At 33.6% G+C, this 23119-nt stretch overlaps 1 protein-coding gene across 4 annotated transcripts in view; it reads right to left on the minus strand.

Moving 5' to 3' along the window:
• The window catches only part of LOC117219113 (membralin), a 158790-nt gene that overhangs the window by 97707 nt on the left and 37964 nt on the right, over nt 1–23119 (minus strand). For all 4 annotated transcript variants that reach the window (XM_033468011.2, XM_033468010.2, XM_033468009.2 and 1 more), the window contains exon 10: nt 2635–2767. In XM_033468011.2, the coding sequence (XP_033323902.2) occupies nt 2635–2767 (133 nt within the window). The remainder of the gene's footprint in view (nt 1–2634; nt 2768–23119) is intronic.

Raw genomic sequence — 23119 nt, forward strand, 5'->3', positions numbered from 1 at the left:
TTAATTCATTTAATTAATTACACTATCAATGAAGTTCCAGTCTGAGTGTAAAATAAAATAAGTCGTGTAATATAAGTTACAACCACACAAATATGTGATTATTTAAGAAATCTAAATAATGAAATGTGTGAGAAATTTAAGAAGTTTAAGAAATTTAAATAATAAAAATTAACTATAAGAAATATAAGAAATTAAAGTAATTAAATCATCTAAGAAATTTAAAAGAAATACAGATACAAAAACATTAAGTGAACCTATATTGATTTCGCACAAAATTATCGAATTTTGTAATGCTGATATAATCACCATATCAATAAAAATTATATTGTTTAAAGAATTATGTTTCACTAAATGCAACGTAACGAATAATCTACTAACAACAAAAATCAGAAACTGTATGTATTCATAAACTGATGTAAAATGTATCTGTATTCCATAAACTGTCTCCCGAGTTCTAATTAACACCGTTTTCTCTCAAGACGCAAATATTATTAATAAAGATCGACAAAGAAACAATGAACTGCTCGATAGGATTCCACATACATACGTGCTGCATTTGGAATGCGCACAGACAGATGGATTCAGTCCTGTGAGCTTATTCCAGCGTAGACCACGGTGTTTGATTAATTAAGATTTCCCAGCGCATACCGCGCTCGTGATGTAAGCGTTCCATGATAATCAATGAACTCTAATAATTATAGAAGGTACGTATTCGTCACTAATTCTACATACGTCTATTAAGGAACTGAAATTTCGCTACGATCGCTCGTGACAAAGACTGGAATTTCTGGTTCCAAAATATTTACCCCTATTAAAGAACGTTGATAGTTGGTCACAGTTTCGAATCTAATTCTTCAACGATTTCGCACGATGATTAATGAAGTCATCTGTGCGATTCTTTTATTCGTACAAATTTGTATAGAAATGAATGATTCTATAATAGTTGCAAATAGCAGTCAAGAAAACGATTTAGAATATTATACAATTAGTTCAAATACGACCTTTTCGTTAATCGTAAGAATACCCGAAGTTATCGTACAAAAACGTAGAATGACCGCTCTGCACGATTCTCCCCTATATGTGAACTGGATTGTCACAAAAAGAGGTCCTAAGGCGGGACGGTTATAAAATTGCCCAAGGTCTATAAATATCGTGGTGCGCCCCTGTTTAGTATTTCTACATTGGGGTCCCAATGCTCCAAAGGTCCGTCGCGCAACCGGGTCACTGACGTGCCCATAAATGCTGTGCACGATATTTTTGTAACATAATCGAAATGCAAGTGTCACTGTCACCACGGAGTAAATAAAAATTCGTATATTCCTGCTCGTAGCAGAACTTCTTAACATAGGATGAAAACTTGTATTTTGTCAACGAAAGTATTAATATTATTTTTCTATATTTTAATTTTAATTATTTTTATTTCTTTTATCTTTTTTTTATTAGACACTATTGCAATATGAACAACGCGCTATATGCTTCGCTATAATATTGAACTTCTAATTTAAGAAAATGTATATTTATTGAAATATCAAATATCACTCAAATGTTAACGACACGTAAAGTTTCTTAACTACTGCCGACATGTGTACGTATTAGAACAAAGAAAAGAAAATGTCGAATAGTGTAGAATTTGTTTTCTTAAACCGCCAGTGTCATACCTGTTGCTAACACAGCTATCGCCATCTACTCTCTTTTATTTTATGAGCAATTTGCAAAAAAAAGGACACAAATGGTATAGAATTCACTTGTTACTGTCCTCGGATCATAACTAGTCCGCGAGTCTTTATGCAAAATAAAAATCGTCTGCATCAATTGGACAAAACAAGAGTTAACCCTTAACAGGTACGCTGGAATCACGAGACACCCTAACATTGTATCTCTATCTTAGTTTGAAGTAAAAATTGAATTTCCCACGTTCTCTTATTATTTTATACACTAGATAAGAATAAAATACAATGGATGGTTTTTACCTAGAATTAGATTAACACATCTTTTTGCACTTTTTATTTGAAGTTCATCAATGGCCAATCTTGATTCTCTTACGGTGGCATATGCAAAGCATAAAGGTATTGTTACGCCAGCCATTGAAGTTGTCGCGTGTAGCGTATGGGACACGTGGGAGCCGGCTCGACACGCAAAAATCTTGGCAATCCTTTGACAAAGTTGCTCCGACAAGGCAAGCAAGGCGTTTTATCATCATCCGACAAAGGCTATTCCGTCCGGCGGCAGATACTTTGATCGCTTCAGTTTTAGCTGGACACGAGCAGGCCGGAATAAAGAAAAAAAGACGCGACAACCGGTGTACGAAGGACTACAAGTGACTCGCTACTTAATCCGTTATACAGCTTAATCCCCTTTAATTAAATGCTCCTTCGATCATCCGTCCCCTTCATTCTGGCCGCGAGAGTAAACGACTAAAGACCATGGAGACTTTTACGAATGAACTCGTAATCGTCGCGGTTTCCTTCGGGAAACAACCAGTAACGTTTAAACCAGGAACTTGCAAATTGACTTTCATGCCATCGCGGTGGTAAGATATTATTGCGAAAAATTATTGGTAAAATATTATTACGTGAAATTAGATTCGCGGACTTTTTAAAAATAAATTAGACATGTTTCATGATTATCACTTACCGCAGCCAGTGTCGTTTCGATATCGCGGTGTGACAACAAATAGCATCGTACTGATCGGCGATCCAAACGATCATTATGATGTAGAAAGCAGTCGTAGTGTCATTGAAGAATTCGGACATGATTGCCTCCATTCCTGTAACAGAAAATTGAAAAAGTGTAACGATAAAACGAGAATTCGTCGTCTCAGTTATATATTTACTTTTTAAATTAAAGATATTACGTTTTACTTATTAATCATCTTAACTAATGTATAAATTGCTACGATATTACGTTGTCTATTGTTTCGCATTGGTAAGGAAAAATTGAACCAAGCCTAATTCCTAACCGTAAGCATGAACAAATAAATAGACAATACCGATAAGACAATACCGATAATTATTCGTCAGAGGTTTATCTATGATTTATGATCAATCTACAATTGATTTGTTTAAAAAGCTTGTTACATTTGCGCAACAAAAAGAAAGACAAGGCATGAGAAACTGGTTTACATAATTAATTATTTACATGTTTTAGAAAAAATCATACAAAATTTTAAAAGATGAAAATGTACTGAGAATGAGTAATGATTATAATAAATGCCAAACAAGTAGTTTTGACCTCCATTTCGCATTTTCGCAGTTCTAGTATTAAGTACATGTCTCGAGACGAAAAATATACGCCTTCGATCACTTTCATAATCATCGGCACATTTATCAAAAAAGGGTATCGACAATCTGACCTCTGCTTATTGCCACGCAAGTATACAGGGTGTCCCAAAAATGTCTCGCAATCCGGAAAGAGACGATTCCTGACGTCATTTGAAGTAACTTTTTTCTGAGCGAAAATGTAATCCGCGGCTTCGTTTACGAGTTATTAACGAAAAGCACTGTCCAATGAGAAGCGAGTTTGGCTGGCGCCAGGCTGCCGAGCCAATGAGTGGAATCGGGCTTCGACCGCTCGTTGGCTCAGCCATTTCGCGCCAGCCGAGCGAGGTCACTGTTTTTCGTTAATAACTCGTAAACAAAGCCGCGGGTTAGATTTTCGCAAAGGAAAAAGTTACTTCAAATGACCTCAAGAACCCACCACTTTCGGATTGCGAGACATTCTTGGGACACCCTCTACGTAATCGTCTTTCATTTATCCTGTAATTCGCTGATAGACGATCGATTGTTCAAAGATTTCGAAGACTACCCGAAGAAAGTGCGAGGAAAAGCGGGAATGATTAATGAAGTAATTCTAGAGACTATGTTCAGTTCATTGCTCTTTCTATCTTTTCTCGTGGCCAAGGATTATGGATTCCCTCAGTCCGTGATCGAAAATTTATACGCGCCGAGAACCGATCTCGTGGGCACGAAACACGAAGCAGGATTAATCACGCTAATAAGACACTTTTACGCTCGCGCGTCCGGAGATTTGCATGCGTGAATTTTACACACGACCGTGTCTCTATGTACGACGCCTCGGTAATACTACACACGGACTTCGTTACAAACGTCAAAACAGTGCAGGCACAGTGCATAGGACACGGTGTTCCATACAACGGGTACACCATCGGATTGTCAACATTCACTTTGCTGCAATCTTGGAATTTTCTAACTTGAAATAAACTCAATTGTTAAAATATTTGCGAACTGGATGAATGGCGTAAACTATTGGCAGGTCATTGGATTCGTCTAGGTATGTAAAAGAAAAGTTCTTCTTCTTGACTATGAGGCCAAAAATAAAAAGAATTATTATTATTATCATCGTTATTACTACTACAAAAGGGCTATTGGCAGGTCATTGGATTCGTCTAGGTTTGTGAAACAAAGTTCTTCTTCTTGACTATGAGGCTAAAAATAAAGAATTATTATTATTATCATCGTTCTTACTACTACAAAAGGGCTATTGGCAGGTCATTGGATTCGTCTAGGTTTGTGAAACAAAGTTCTTCTTCTTGACTATGAGGCCAAAAATAAAGAATTATTACTATTATTATCGTTATTACTACTACAAAAGGGCTATTGGCAGGTCATTGGATTCGTCTAGGTTTGTGAAACAAAGTTCTTCTTCTTGACTATGAGGCCAAAAATAAAGAATTATTATTATTATCATCGTTATTACTACTACAAAAGGGAACCGAAAGATAGAAAAAAGGAGTGACGGTGAATGCAATGTATGTCAGAAAAGAAGGAGATAAATCAAGCAAGGATAACTGTCTAGCAGAAATAGTAGCTGCAGCATATATGATGTTCTCGCAATTTCTTATTAAATAAGTGTTTGCCAGTTTCACAGTTTCGTTGATACTGTGCTACTAATAAATTCCGTAAGATCATCGTGTATGACAGACATATCGGCCTTCATATTTTATACACAAAAATCGTTACTCCAAATCTTCTCCAATTTGTGCAGTTCCTTACGGGTTACTCTGGCATAAACGTGTCATGTACGCAAGAATACTATGAATCTCTTGTACATATATACGTATATGTATATATGCATATATATTATACGGACATATGAGAACGTGTACTATATATGTTATATACACATACGCGCGTCAAGCCGAGCACATATGTTTAGAGACATGGTGTGGAACCTAAAGCCCTGAATGCATATATTCTCTGTTATGCGATAGAAATTGTAAACCGAATTAGTCTGACGTGCAATCATCTGTCTTGAAGCAAGCGTGAAACAGCTGTTTACAAAACGCCTTGCGTAGACGTACTTGTTACTTGCAGTTGTGGAAACTCGGACAGTTCTGCATGGACATAAATTTTTCGTGGAGCCTAGGAAATTGGTGTAAAATCTGTTTTGTAAAATCTGGATTGTTTGAGATTTAGTGAAACCGTTCACGAAGGACGAATTTTATTCAATTTCAACATTACAGTTGTACAAAGAAACGAACTTTTTAGACATGCGCTTACGTCATGTGTTCAATTTGTTATTGAAAAATCTATAAAATATAGGCGCCTTTTGTAAATACAGATACAAGTATTAAAACTGAACAAAATTCGATACTTGAAAATTAATAAATTAACGGATATTTATGTTGGTTCCGATGATAACAAGACCCTTACAGATAAAATAGCTTTTTAGTTTTTCTGGACCACGGAAATGCATTGGTTAATTTTAATGCAAGCATGAGAAAACCTTGGATCACCATTAGACTGTCAATTCTATGCATTTATGACAAAAACGAATAGAACAAATACAAAATTGAAAAAATATCAGAATATAATAGGAATTTGATATCACCAGTATGTTACTTATCGTTGATAATAATTTTCATTCATATCTCATGCACCAGTCGATCGTTGAATACTCTCTCTTCTCTCATATCATACGATTGTTCGATTATACAAATTCAATAAAAATAACTCGACACTTACAACTTGCTAAAATTATTAAAACAAGAACTTAATTGCGACTTAACTTCCTTTTCTTGCGATTTATGTAGTTAATTTTTATTTTGCCTAAAAGGCAAAATCATCGAAGGTAAAATCAAATTTTCATCTGAGCCTATAACGAAAATTGAAAAAACTGCTTTTTATAGATCTCGGTAACTTGTGTGCACGGTGAAAATTTCATCGAAATCGGATAACCGTAATATGAGCTGCAAGCAATTAAAGATCGTGAAAATCGCAGTTTTGCCACGAGTTTTGACACTTTCGACCAACAGCTGTCAGAAATCCGCAGCTTTTCAAACCTTTCAACGCTTGTAGCTTGATTCTGCGTTGATCGACACATTTTTTTAAACTTTCATTACAGCCTCGGATAAAAAGGTATTTTAGTCATTGTCTAACAGAAGTTCAAGTAATTTCGTCCAGTTTTAAAAATGTTATATGCTTTTTCAAATGGTCTTAATACTTTAACGACCGCGGCAAAGATTTCGAAAGTTTCATAAAATTAAAGTATTTTATACAGTAAAATATAAGAATTGTACTGAAAATTTATATGAAAAACATCACTTTTCCAACATTCTTAAATTAAATTTTAAATAACTCTGTTACCCACATGTGGATGTCGCGACGATCAAAGTGTTAATAGTGTAATGATACACTTTTTTAATAGTGCAATTATGATATACAATATTAATAATATAAACAGAACAAATTTGGTTAATAGTATAATTATGATGCGTGCTTCAAAAAAAGTTACCACTCTAAGTAATCACATAAAATGCCAATCGATGAGAGTTACACTTTCCGAAATTATTATAATAATCTCATACGTCATGGACACGACCAATAAAACCGTTGCTATGCGTCTTAATTAGATCAGTTAAAAAAAAATTATTTGCCGGATCTAGCAAGGCCATCTCATTATTCCGATTTTACCTTGCGGTACGCAAAAAATAAAAATCATATACGAGATTATTAATTCGCACCTAACGAACGAAAAAATAAAACAGAACGAGAAAAAAAAGGCAGAGAATTGTCCGGCGAGAGAGGAAAAGCGTTGTTTGAGGTTTAAAAATAACGAAACAACTCACGGGGATCGATACACGCAATCGTCTGCCATCAAACCGGCAGGCTCGTCCTATTAATCGAATACTTTCCGCACAATTAAAAGTTCGTGGTACAGTGTGCAAGACCTCGGCCCATGTAAATTTCATACTGTCCCACGGGCCATTATACTGTTAAAACGATACATTCGGCGAATTCCGCCGGCGATTTTTATTGTTCCACAGGCGTTGAACGTTAAATCTCACTTATCGGGTGAAACATCGGTCAAGTTATTTCATTTGTAACGACCTTCCGTCAAACTAGCTGCGAACGAGAATTTAGGTAGCGCACGGCGATGTACACGCCAAGAACGAACAAAGTATATATATATATATTTGAATACTAATCAATCGACCGAGGATTTTTACGGAAGATAAAAATTGTCTAACTTGATTATGACTTTTATGGAAAATAAAAATTGTCTAACTTGATTATGACTTTCATGGAAAATAAAAATTGTCCAACTTGATTATAAGAAACGTAAATGTCTTTTTAAAGTTTAAATGTCGGACAAAAATGTCTTTTTTCCTGTTTTAATAATTTTAATAAGTTGTACATAGTATGAAAAGTATTCTCAAATTCTTCTCGTGTCCTTAGAATTTTATTTTCTCTACGCGATCTACTAATCAAAAGTGATAAATACATGTTATAAATTTCATTTTATCCACATATGTCACATCATTTTGTACCAATTTTTACATTTCCACAGATAAAATCACATCGAACGTTGATATTCTACCTTATCCGAGTCAAACTTATAAACAAAAATACTCCAAGAAAATGTACATGTAATAAATCCCATTATAGTTACACATTAGATAAAAATTGTCAAATTAAGATAAGGTATCTTATTCTTTTGTTCCTGACTATAGATGCTGTCCTGAACTGTGCTTTGTAGATTCTGAGAAATTATAACTCAAAGCTGGTTCATTTTCTATGATAAGACTTTCCTTAAATTTGTTAGAAAACAGAATATGTTAGTTTGTTTCATTCTGCATTAATTGCGTGTCAGCAGATCAATTGAGATCGAGTCAAAAAACAAATTAAATTAAGTTCAAGTCTTGGTATCGTGATTTTGAAAGAACATTCCAGTAGACAATAAAGTTTAACGCTGAATAATTGAAACTTTTAATATCGGTAAAAGCCTTCCGAGCCCATTTTTGACAGTTTGAACATCGAAATCAGTGCTCGTCATTCCTCTCTAACAAAAGCAAACTATGCAGACAGTTTCTTTGTTGTCCTCAATTGATTTGACGGCAAAACACTTGTAAACTACTTTGAAAAAATGTGATCTGCAACGTATGGAATTCTCGTCTGAATCACTATTGCAAGCATCAGATCTAATCTATTAGAAGAATGGGTATTAAACCCGGACGTATGCACGCTGGTGCGTTTCCTAATGAATTGTAACGATATGAAACTCCCTGGGGTGCCGGTCAGGAATAATAAAAGTATCCCAGGGCGTGTCGTAGGCAGGTCACGAAAGTGCAAAACAAGCTGGTTGAAGTAGGCCGTAGAGTGATTAACCCTTGTACGAAAGTTGGGTCTATATGACCCAAAAAGAAGTTAGAAATTCTTATTCCTTTGTTTATTCAACTATTACTTTTGAACTAAAACTTTCTCTCATATCCTCGTATGTATACAATGGCAACCGTTGTAAGAAGATAACGAAGTTTTAAGTTCGAATAAAACAACCTGCAGATTTCGACATGGTTCGTTACCGTGTGAAAATGTACAAATTGTTTGCGGAATGCATTCTAAACTATTCAATCGCACCGGTTTCACATTTTTTATTTTACAGGAATTGATTGATTCGATTTCTCAATTCAAACATATTATGATAATACATCATTATTTTTCAAAATTTAATAGAAATATCAGGGATACTACATAAGTATACCATAGGGATACCGCACGAGAAGAATTATCTGATCGAGAACTTTTGCACGCCGCTATATATTTATTGTATGTACTTCCATATCAGAATGAGAATTTGTAAAACCAAAAGAAGCGTGCCAGATAATAAATTCAGTGTATCTTATTCTTTTAAATATATCATAAATATATACATTATTAATATAATATATTATATTATATAATTAATATATTATATATATTATTAATATATATAATATATTATATTATATAATTAATATATTATATATATTATTAATATATATTATATATTATTATATATAATATTAATATATATTATTATAAAAATTAAATGATATTATAATATATTAAAAATAAACCAAAAAATCATAGAAGAGTTTTAAAAAAAACAGCCTTTTGAGACTATCAACTTTATGGGATTTTTTTTCAGATTTCTGCGTTGACAGTGAAAGCGTTAAATGTGCCCTTCTGCACAGCTAATAATTAGACACTTGTACTCTTTCGCCCGGTCACCAAAGATAATAGTGAATCTGCTAATAGAATCGCAAAGGTTATGGATATGAGCATAGATACCGACGGAAAGGTGCCGATGCGTCGAACAGGAAGAAGGACGATGGTAGTGGATGATGGTCGCTCGCGACGCCCAGAATGAATAGTTCGTGGAGCGAGGGCGTGACCTCGGATAATTAGTTTCTTGATCGGACAGAGTGCGACGAAACAAGAAGAAGCCAACGCCGGGGGAATGCTGATGAGTGTCCTCCCAGCGGTTTACATCCCAAATGTACGCGACACGGGAATGGTACAAATCGACCAGCACGCAACCTGTCAAACTTCTCCCTGGTGAAAATAGCTCGGTGAAGAATTACTGGCCAGCGGTCTGGTTAGCTAATTACATTGGTCCATGGACAGATGGCTAACTTGGAGAACAGAAGTGTCTCCGGAATAAGTAACGCTGGCACACACACTGCCGTTGTCCGTATCTCGGGAATGTTAGGGCTATCACGCGTTCTAGCTAGCTCGCGAAGATAAAGTAAACGCTGATACGAAACGTACGGCGGAGACATGAATATGTAATACGAAATAGGGTACTATTAGCCAAGATTTAACCTTTGCCATGTAGCCCATCTATTTTCGCATCTTTACAGAGGGATGAGTGTACTTTCTATAGCTTTTCGCGCTACGAACTAATCTTTTTGATGGTCGTAGCCACCATTTTCGAAACAAATTCATTTTATGGGTGTCTGTGATTGCTGTAGGAAGTGATCGAAGACAGATCCAAACGAAGATTCTTTGCGAATTAATTATGGCGAAACAAATTCATTTTATGGGTGTCTGTGATTGTTGTAGGAAGTGATCGAAGACAGATCCAAACGAGGATCCTTTGCGAATTAATGATGGCGTTGACAAGACAAGACGATAAAACAGTACTTCTATTTGCAGTTTGCCATTTCTTAACTAAACAACTTCATAAAGCAATTAGAACATTCAACACCACAATTCAAATGCATATGTACACAATCACGACAGAACTGAACCGATGACGAGTACAACGCAATCAGAGTCGACAGAACGCGATCAGATTTAAGTAAAAATGTTTGGGAAAATGTTGTAAATAGATTTAAGATTTATGTCGTTCATGTCGTGTTAAAAAGATTATTAATTGAAATAGTATGTTCTTAAGATGGAACTAATTATTTGAAAGTACTGGAAATAATTATTTGAAATAGTATTTCGTGCGTCTAAATTTCAATTAAATATTTGAAATCCTATTTCTTACGATCAGCGAGAACAAACCTATAAGAAACTATACAAACACATATTGTTTTATAAAATAAGCTTTTTTCTTATATTTCTCTTAATTAGTGAATGTAATTTAAACACTTAACATCTGTTTACTTCTAACAATATACGTATTTTTCATCTCACGCACAATAAAGAAAATATATGTTTCAATTAGTATAGTTAGTTTCACATAATGCATAATAATAGTGGTTATTCCTAATAAAAATCATTGAAATTAATGGCATTAATTCTTATAATGTATATATTATATAATATACAATAAATAATAATAATATTATATATTATATTATATATTATATTATATATTATATTATAATATTATATATTATTATTATTATTATTATTATTATTATTATTATTATTATTATTATTATTATTATATAATATAATATAATAATTCTTATATTGTAACTTCTAAAAATTTTCTTACAACAGTAAGATTACAACAATAAGTTAAGATGCCTAGTCAAATTGATTTCTTGCATTCACTTCTACTTTCGCACATTTGTCATAACTGCATAAAATTCGCGGTCTAATTATAGTACAGATCTCTTCCTCGAGCTCATATTGACATTCAAACTTGCTTCAAACAGAACGACACATTTTGAGGTCGATTAATAGAGACGATCATTTACCTATAAAACGTAAAACGAGTCCTTGCGAATTAATTCTTAAAAATTGTTATCCACCAAAGAGATTTATTGCATCTCCAGTTTCCGTAGACTTTCCATAATACAAATAAAACATCGTACAGAAAATAAGTTTCTTCTTGAAGACCTTCGATGGATTCGCAGTGAAGTGAACATTGTAAGAAATCTTATCAGAATCTTTGTTTTATTTCGTTTTGTTTCAGCAACGCGTGCTATAATGTAAACGCGTAAACATAGTATGCTCATTATTACTTTACTTGTGTCGAAATTAATCGAGTCACTTAAGAGAATTGTGTCACGGAACGGTGTTTCATGCGATAATCCATCGAGAATACTGCGCTTTATTCGATTTTCTGGTCGTTTGAGGCGGTTTCAGTTTAAACTGTTTAGGTGACGTGATCTACGTGTATGTGTACGTTCGTGGTACTGAAACGAGCGGTGTACGCATACACGACGATATTTATACTCTTGCAAATGGATCGGGTTTACGATCGTATTTATTGACACCGAGACGGCAGCAAGAAAAATTACGTAACACACGATGCACCATTTAATTTTCTTTCACTTCAGTTCATTCTTTTATATACACCAGGGATTATAACGGACAGGTAGGCGAAGAATAAATAAAATGGTCCAAAAATAGTGCTTTCGTATTGACACCAGTTTATAGAAAAATATTTAATCCTCCTAACGCAAATATTTATTATTAGACTGCGAAAAAAATATATTTTTGGAACCACTTGATCATGACATCAATTTCTGTTCAGGTCCCATTGCTCTATCGATTTTCTAAAAAAATATGCCTTTACATAAACATCCATCTATTATTAAACATCTATCTATTTTATTATTAACATCGTATTTAATTTGCTGCATCTGCAACGTCAGAACAAAACGTACAGTGACAGACTTATACTTATAAACACCTTTTATAATTCATAATTCAATGAAATTAGATCATTTGTTTCTGCTACATTCATCAATTTTTGATATGTAACACATATATCACGTCATTCAATATTGATGGCAAATGTAACTCTTAAAAAATATATTAATTTTGCGGAATTAAAAATATCCAAGCAAACAATAGAAAAGCATTATACATCTCCGATGAATTAATTAAAAACGTCACCTGGTAATAAAGATCTTGAAAGTACTTTTTGACAATAAAATTTTAATATTTGTTACATTATTCTGTTAAAACTCAATATTAAATATATATAGTTGTTTCATATATTATTTCTACACATGAGAGACTATTAATTAATGCAGGTTTCGTTAATGTATCATTTGGTTATTTAAAGTTATTTCAAAAGATCGAAGTGTACCAATACTTGTTCTAATCACTGTATAACTTCTCAATGCGAAGAAAAATGTCCCATTGTGACACGAGTCGAACAAAAATTAATTCGCCTAAACATATCCCTTAAAAAATAATATTGATTCGCTTTAGCTACAGTGACTTCCGTTAATATTCGGACACTTTTCAAACCGCAATAATTTTTTTAGAACCGGACTAAACGACTTGAATTTTTTTTTAGATGATAGAACGACCAGTCTATTAAACCATAACTAGAATGCTATTCTTAAATTCTGCTACTGCTTAGAATAATAAAAGAAAATAAAAAAACCCTAGTTATTTAACATTTTTATCTGAGCTTATAGCGAAAATTTAAAATATGTGTCTTATAAATCTCGATAAGTCATATGCAATCTTTTAACGCTTGTAACTTGACTTTGCATTAACCGATTCCGATCAAATTTTCAGCATGAATACAACTTACGAAGATCTATAAAACGCATTTTTCAAATTTTCATTATATACTCAGGTAAAAAAGTTAAACAACGAGAGCCTTTTATTTTGCTTTGTCATTTCAAGTAGTAGCAAAATAATAACAAAGTAGTTTAGTCATTGTCCAGTATACTATTATCTCTATCATATCTAAAAAAAAATTCAAATCTTTTCAATTCTAGTTTTAAAATATTTTAATGGCAGTCACAAAAGGTGAATGTAACCGGTTAAAGTTGGCGGATGCCTGTATTTTTCGCGCGAAAGTCGGCTAAATTCTCCGTCCACGGATTCCAGTTCTAGGCTCGCCGTCTCCCGAAACACCGAGACATTTTTCTCAAGTAACGAGGATCCCCTTGATCGGTTTTTTCGTGACGGAAAAATGCTGGCGACATAAATTGGAACGTTCCCCGTGCAATTTCAGCGGCGCGCTAGATTATCGAGCGTTCGTCGTAGTTGCTCGAGGAATTTTAACGTCTTTATAAAAGTCAAGAGGAAGAGGAAAATGTCGTGGCGCGGTTCCGTTGGCACACTCGGTCAGGGCCTCCGCTCCCGGGGCTTACCGGGCTGAGGTAATGTCCGGCTAGTATGCATTTAAATGAGTGCATTATCCGTGCATTATCCGGCGTTAAGATCATTTCGGCGCGGGCCCGTATGTAACTGATTCATGCGTCTCGAAGTTGTTACCGAAACGATGATATTTGCGACATTGATCCCCCGAAACCTGCCTCCACGACTTTCTCGAGCTGATCCCCGTGATTCCAGCGTTTCTCAAGCGTGAAAAGGCAGAAAGATTATTTATGGAAATGCAAATTTTTATAGTAACTCGCGGATGTTCGCCCGCAGCATGTTCGCATGTGCATCGTAGAACACTAAACCCACCAGAGCGATCGAATGACCGCTTTTTAACAGTTTTCCTTCTTCTGTGTTCTTTTTTTTAACGTCGCGTCGACAACGGAGGTCCTTAGCGACGGAAATAGATCAGAAAACTATAAATTGTCATATATAGGTTCGTTGCTCTGAGGAATTCAATCGTGTCCTTTATGTGAAACGAACGTACAAATATTTATCTCTATTGTAAAGTTCATCATATGTACACAGTTTATCTATGTTTCTCCGCAGTATAGTCACAGACTGCGAATTTTATGCATTTTTAATAGAAATGAGATTTAATAAAAAATTTCCAAAACGATACTGTAAAGTCATGAGAATGATTTGAGAATATTTTTATATGATGCGCGACTTATTAAAATTATTAGAAGACAGTTCCGTTTGACTCACATTTCTTACAATCAACTTCGACTATTTTTATTTTATATAAAAATCCACGGTCTAATTATAGTGATGTAAATATCTGTCAATCTTATTATTACGAAATCCTTGAATATTTAACAATGTATAAGACGATAGACATTTTTCTTTACTTGCAATTATTTATTGTTTAATTGCGATGTGACTAGTTCTTTCGTATCATACCATTGCAAATTATAATATTACTTCAGCGATATGTCCTCATTTACTTAGTTATATCAAAGTATGTACGACTTGTAATTTGTAATTTGATGAAATAATATATCGTACATACACGTTAAATGATGGTAAAATTAATGCTGTATCCTTGTATTCAAAGCGAAAATCGAGTTATATGATACTTAGCGCCAATTATATGAATAAATAAACAGCGAAAGAGGGGTAATCGGTGGGCTCTATTTAACAATGTATAAGAATAGACATCTTTCTTAACTTGCAATTATTTATTGTTTAATTGCAATGTGACTAGTTCTTTCGTATCATACCATTGCAAGTTATAATATTACTTCAGCGATATGTCCTCATTTACTTAGTTATATCAAAGTATGTACGACTTGTAATTTGTAATTTGATGGAATAATATATCGTACATGCACGTTAAATTATGGTAAAATTAATGCTGTATCCTTGTATTCAAAGCGAAAATCGAGTTATATGAAACTTAGCTCCAATTATATGAATAAATAAACAGCGAAAGAGGGGATAATCGGTGGGCTCTATTTAACAATGTATAAGAATAGACATCTGTCTTAACTTGCAATTATTTATTGTTTAATTGCAATGTGACTAGTTCTTTCGTATCATACCATTGCAAATTATAATATTACTTCAGCGATATGTCCTCATTTACTTAGTTATATCAAAGTATGTACGACTTGTAATTTATAATTTGATGGAATAATATATCGTACATACACGTTAAATGATGGTAAAATTAATGCTGTATCCTTGTATTCAAAGCGAAAATCGAGTTATATGAAACTTAGCTCCAATTATATGAATAAATAAACAGCGAAAGTGGGGATAATCGGTGGGCTCCTATTATCCGACAGATTCAGTTATCCGGCCAGAGTCATGTCCCCCAAGCATGTCGGATAAATGGAGTTCAACTATATATGTATATTATATAATGTGTTACATGAACTGTTGCAAGTATCACTTAGTTGATAAAGCACCGGACACCTGTTTCTAGCGACATCTGTAATGACCAGACTGTGAACCTTTATACAAATATTTATTCCATGTGTCTATGAAATACAAGAATTTATTTTATATTAACAAAAGCTATGAATATTTTTGATGTAGTTTTGTTACAACGAATCTTCTAATCAGCGAAAAGGAATTTCCCGTTAATCAAGAATAGAAAATTTTATGAAGATTCGCGGTCTAGTAATGACTGAACTGTAAGAAATTTAAACAAACAGAGATCTCTCTTTCTTTAATAACTCCAATACGTTGATATTCTAAACTTTTGTGAACTTTTCTATTGTTCTAACACTATTTTTATCAAATTAATTCTATAATCATTACAGGGAATGTAATTTAACTTAGAAATAATTAAAATCTTGAAAACGTCTTTTGATCCCTTCGGTGGAAATAGCGTTGCACTGCTTTGTGCATATATGTTGCATCTGCTGTCTAGTAATAGTAAGAGACACATCTTTTATAACATTTAACGATATTTTCAGATCGTGGAAATTGTGACCTCTCAGGCTCTTTGATTTCCTCGAAAATAAAATTATCTATGAAAAGGTCGATCTGATCGACTAAGACAAACGTCTAAGGATAACAGGCAAGTAAATGAATTATACAAAAACCAATGCAACGTACGAGACTTATGATAATTTCAATGTTAACATATTTACGATTCCATAACTCGTATGTGGGTCATAATGTGATACTGTGACTAAAAAATGAATAACTCGTACGTAATTGAGGACAAGTACCGTACATCGTATTAACCTGGAAACCGTTTTGCAATTAACAGTATGGCACATCGTAATCTATTTGAAAATTACATTAATCAAAAAATTACACTATCTATCATATAATTTCAATAATTGCTGAAAAATTAAATCATGTTTCTTTATATTATCTTCATTATGTTGCTTTACATTTCAGCTGTTTCTCATAGTTCTCAACAAAAAATGTATTTGCATTAACAGAAACACGCGACAAGATTTAATAAGCGTGCACTAATGAAATTATTTCATAGGGCAATTTACGATCGAATTGAATCGAACGCGTTGCGTAGCGCGTAAGTATCTTTATCATTTCCGGGAATGATATTACATACGTAACTGATAAGACGTTGATATAATTGAAACAAATTACGCCATCGATCAATATTTTACAAAGTAGCACAGTTCGCTAACAAAGTTAATCACGCGACCTCTTATTACAAAGCACTTTAGACTCGAAGTAAACAATTCCCGGAATTATGCGTTGTCGTTCGTTTGCGCAACCGAGCTGATTGACAAATACGTGCACGATGCCTCGGAGCGAGATTTTTGAAAAAGTAATCGTTAACCCACATTAAGTTCATTGGCTCCGAAGTAAAAGTTATCCTGGCCGACGCAGAGGACGGTGACCTGGGTATATGGTAATGGCAATGATTTCTGCAACGGCGAAAACTGATAAGCTCGGCTGCGGTAGTTTTCAAGTGTAGATAGCGATATCTGTGCTCGAAAGTACATTTCTATTTGTAATAAGGTAGCTATCGAAGAACGGCAGTAAGAAATTATCGTAATTTTAACACATTATCAACGATGTTTCATTTCGTGGTAGATTTTCTTTTATATCACGGTCTACCCATCGTTTCAATTAATCGTACGATTTTTCTTTTTTATAAAAATCTATTGTTGCGACGGCAACACCGAAGGTCGAACGTCCCTGGCCATCCCTTGAGCAATTGAGCAGTATACCTGCGACAGAAAAAATGCATCCGAACGAAAGTACTCTTCGACCCGACGAACGGACAACACGTGCGACAGACTCATAAATTCCATATTTGACAAACGAAGAAATTATAAACCCGAACTTTCGAACAGTTTCCCACTCCTCATTTCAAGTTCCTTCCGACACACCCGTCTCCAATCAAAAACGCTTCATTTCCTCCACCAAAACCCACTATCCACCAATCAGCAGAAAGCCGAGGTGACAAGAGGGAAGGCACCTAGAACGTAGGTAGAACTCGTAAAACTCCTAGAACGTATAGAACTCTGAGAACGCAGATAGAACGCACATCGAAACCACAAATAACGCATCGCTAACACCATAGCTGTATAGACTGTAATATTATTAACCCCTTAATGCACAATTTAAAAAAAAAAAACCGACCAAAAAAAATCAATTTTTTTTATCTAAGAAAATACATATTTGGACCTTAATTTCAATAAATATGTAAAAAAATGCAAAAATTACTAAAAATTCAATAAAAATAGTGGATAAATAATTATAGTGAATATTGAATCGCATTGCAGATCGAATTTTGTACCCATCGTACTGTTTTTCAATTAATATAGGTAACATAACATAAGTTGCGACGCCGACCGTATATATACGGGTCTGCACATTTTGGACGGTTTTGCACGCCCGTGTTAATACGTTTCTGCGCGTTAAGGGGTTAAAGTGTACATAGAAGCAACCAGCGACTTCGTTTCAACTTAATTCCACTTGAAACAACGCGTATATACATCTATTATAATTTGAAATTTCTATCTAAGTTTCTATCTAAAAAATTCACTATAATCTAAATATCTTCAAATTTGCACGCAGCGTATGAATTTCTGTCCGGTCGAAAATTAAAAGTGCGAAAGAGGAAACTAAAATTGTTCTTACCCCTAACAATAGCATTTATCGCGTAATTTTTGTGTTCACTGGGTGTTTAGTCTGTTCGCAGGGGCTTAAATTATTCCAGCCAGAAGGATCGGGTTCGTGGGCTTTACACCTGCATTTGGCACGGCCTGTAACCATCGCATAATTATAATTTCCGCCACGTTGGTTTCACGACAACCCAGCACCATCAAAACTAATTCGCAGTCGTGATTGACAAGATAGATGTACAGTTGGCAGCGTGTGCGACGCGCGCGTATTTGTGCGCGACACATCCGTTTTACACCGTCTTGCACCTACGCGCACGAAACGGTGATGCCGATCAATCATGCGTGAACATCGATTTCGGCAAACTTCGAGATTCCTCACTTTATCGGTGTGCCGTGCAGCTTGCTCGTAGAATCGCCTGAGATTTCTATATATCGCCGGTTTGCTATCCAAAATCGTGGCAATTTGCAGAGACCACGATCGGATAAATGTAAAATTATCGTTGCTGCTAGAAATTCTATAAACCCGTGATATTTTCAACAAATTACACGATTACGTTATACGATTGCAAATTTGCAAAATGTAGAATTTGTTATGCAATTTGTATTCGCTTTGTGTCCTCTTTACCGAACTGTATGATATTTTTAACAGATTACACACATTTGGTTAGGCCATTCTAAAATTGCAAAATGTAGAACTTCTTATATAATTTGTATTTGCTTGTCCTCTTTACTAATCTGTATGGATATTTTTGAAAAGCAAGCAGCACCAAAATGTGAATTAGCATAGTGAGTTGTATGTGATTCGTGGCTTTACCGAACAATGAAAAATTGGCTGCTGTGAAAAACGATAACTTCTCGTAAAAGAATTAATCGGTATATGTATAAGATACCATTTTTTACTGCAGTATTTATGAGAACGTCTTTGAAAATCGTTGACTATTATTAATAGACTGTTTCCATAATGACTAGGAAAAACAATGAAATAGAGATACATTTCTATGGTTAATAATTGGGATAAATTGGACGTAATAAGATAGTACTGCTACATTCCCCTTATCTTTTTAGTGTTTCATTTCTTGTTCGCTAATTTTTGTTGTAAATGCATAAAAGTCGCAGTCTATTTCTTAACTGTTTTGTTTTTAAATAGAAACCTAATCCTCCTTTCTAAATTCTTAAAAATGAAAAATGGATAATGTCATGTCACCGTAAACTGCATATTGAATGATTAAACAGATTAATCGATTTAAAAAAAGATTAAGAATAATCATGTAAAATTAATTGTAATCGAAATTTCTATTAAAAATCAAATGAAACTTAATTTTCTATTAAAACTTTAGCATAATTTAAATTTATAATAAAAATTTGTTACATTTAGAATTTATATTAAAAGTGTATTATAATCGATATAATAAACTAATTGATAGATGAATGAAACTAATTGATACTATAAACTACATAAGACTTAGGAAATATTATAAGGTTAAACGATTACAGTATATGATCTATTTCTACAGATCAATACTGAATTTATAATACAGTTTAAAAGAAATTAATTTCTTTATGAAAAACTAATTTGAAAATGTAAAGTGAGATTCTGATGTAGAAAACTCTCTCTCTCTCTCTCTCTCTCTCTCTCTCTCTCTCTCTGTATTTGCATATGTGCCACACCTCGCAATACGTAGAAACGTTGATTATTAGACCAACCCTTTTACTAACATAAGTTCCGACCAATAACACCCGTTTTTTTCTCGAAGAAGAGAAATAAATAAAGAAGTAAGAAAGGAAGAATGCTTCTATGTACAAAGGATCGTTTCAAAGAAAATCAGATTGCAATGATCACTGAAGCGTGAACCATTGAAAAGAATTCTGCTAACATGGTCATTCATTGCATACCATGCCTATTTATGCATATATTTTATATGATTGCAAGCAGAACAAAGACATTTTCTAGATCGAGTTCATCAAAAGAATGTTCCACGTATACAAATTTTACTGCATACTTTTTGTTTATCCTTTCGTAAAGAATCGCTTCAATCAATACTTGCTGTCTACACATACAAATGAAATATTCTAAATAAAAGAAAATAATTAATCTTGCACGAGAAGTTTTATTTTTTTGAAAAAATTGGTAAAATATATTAAAAATTCCTTTGTGAATTTTAAGATCTTTTAAATGGAGAATATCATTTATCTTCAGAATTTCATAAAATATTGTTTTTTAAAATATTGTTGCTAGCCACAATTGAGCAAGGTAAATAAGTAATTTAAAACATCACATTTCCTTAACAAATATTATACTCATTCACTGAAATATTACTGTACAATCACTATAAATTTGTACCCATTCACTGGTCGTTCGACGTATTTTTCACTAGATCTTATATTACACTTTTTAAAAAAGCTACAACTATCAAAAAATTCTATAATTGTATTCTGAACAATCATTTCAACAAACATTTTCCAACAGAGCAGTTTAAGTGTTCATTCACTGAACAGGTCATTTTGCTTCACAAAGTTTTCGAAAATTTGAGTTGACGATGATTGAAATATTGGATCGTCCAGAAAGTTGTTTTCTCTCAACAAAAAATTTCGTTATGTAAGGGTGTTAAAAATGCACTTGATTCAGTATCTTGCCAATAAAAAACAAGACTCCTACGAGCACAAGCTACCAGAAAAATAATTTTAAAAGCACCAGAAATGATTTCAAATGTGCCAGAAAAATGTGAAGTATTTTTTTATTCTAAACATCAAAGCCTCCCCTCCCATACTTCGGGTTAAATCTGCTTATGACAACAGCGTTGGGGTTTAATAAACTAATGTCGTCGAATGAAAAAACCAGATTCTCGTCAACAGACTATATACTTTTATACATAGGTTTATTTTATGCAAAATAAAAATTATCTATGTGGAACATAAACTACATGAAAATGACTTTCCTCTTTTAATAATTGTAATAAGTTGAAAATAACGTAACGATATCCTCAAATTTTACCAATGTCTTTACAGTTTTATATTTGACTTATCAATCTTCGAAACGCTGATAACGTGGAATTCGCGTTCTAAATATTTTGCAAAATTTCATTTCATTTTGTCTTTCATTTTGTCGTGACATTACGAACGAACTTTTCGATCGGTTCAATAGTAAAAACATAGTAAAACAACTGCAGTTTTTTGCAGTTGACGCAGACAATTCTGATTTTGCATGAAGATCGGCAGTTCGGCCTTGAATGACGAACCACCAAGGTTTCGTTTTTCGCGACACGATGCTAAATATGCTAAAGCGTATTTGTCCAATAAACAAACGACCAAGCGAGAATTCTTTTCAGAAAGGCACGCGCGGATTCCTCGCAGAACCGAATACGAAACAAAGGTAGCGCACAATTACGCCGTTTCCTGAAGGAACGACTGCTAATAATGTGGTTAATCAGTGGTCAACTGTGTGCGACCATCGCTTACGTGTCATTGGCATCGAACAAAGCCTAGCCGACACTAATTTCCAGCAGACCACCAGGACAACCGGAACATCCAGCACCTAATGGACATAATATTTCCTGCTGACCGAGCATACTAAGCGCACTCGAGCTTGATGGAATCCGAGATTGGACGTGTTTCCCTATGATCAAATCAACATGAAGATACGCGCATTCGATTCTTTTCGTCCGTTCCCGTAATTCCCGCTACGATTTCTAATTTAACCCTTTAGCCACTTGCCGTATCATTTTCTTCACAAATACAATGATTAGAATTGTTTCGATTGTAATCAGAGCTGGTCAAATATCATTTTAAATAATAAACAGCAAATTACAAATTAAATTAATATTTTATTTGCGAGTAATAATTAAATTGTTTACCTAATTTACCTTAATTAAGAAATCAATTCAATAATTCTACAATTAATTTATTGATTATTTCTTATTTGCAAATTAAATGTTATTTTCCATTCGAATTTTGGTAAGAAGCAAATAATAAGTGATTTTTGTTTTTTTTTCGTTTATGGGGTAATTACATTTTTTAATATTGTAGAACTCGCGTCTATCTTCGTGAACTTCTTCATGAACAAATTTGAAAATTAATGTTTACACTAATCTATTATAATTTCCTGATTTGATTAAGAATCAGAAAATGTAAGTATAATTTTGCAATTGCATAAATGTTATTCTACAATTTTGATTTAATTTTTTTTTAAATACTTTAATTTTAAAATATGTTTGAGATTGTTTGCATGGCAGTCGAAGCGATAATTATGCAACACATAAATAATCGAGCAAGAAGAATTCATATATAATAATAGGTTTGTATTATATAATGTTTTCCCAGATTTTAAACACTATGAATTCAATACTTTCATGCATAATTATCCCCGTAATTAGAAACACATATTTGCAAGAGGTGTATGGGTTAATTGTAAACAACGTGAAATAAATTTTTGCAGACATGACAGTAATGTACACTCATAATTCAAAACTGTTATTAAAGTCTCTGTTCCTTTTATAATTATTCCTAAATTATTCCTAACTATAAATTTCTAATTATTCCTAAATTATACTTCCTTTCACTATAAAAATGTTAGCATGCACTCGTAAATCGATGTTAAATAGAATACTAAATGTCGCAGCTATAAATATCCTTCGGGACTGTTTAAACTATCAACCGCGTTATAAACAAGCACAAAATTGCAAACGAGTTCAAAACTGCACTCAATGACATGGAACACCAAATTGCAATAATTTCATTTATCGGTGATAT

This window comes from Megalopta genalis, chromosome 12, assembly GCF_051020955.1.
Source record: "Megalopta genalis isolate 19385.01 chromosome 12, iyMegGena1_principal, whole genome shotgun sequence".
In the NCBI taxonomy this organism is placed as follows: Eukaryota; Metazoa; Arthropoda; class Insecta; order Hymenoptera; family Halictidae; genus Megalopta; species Megalopta genalis.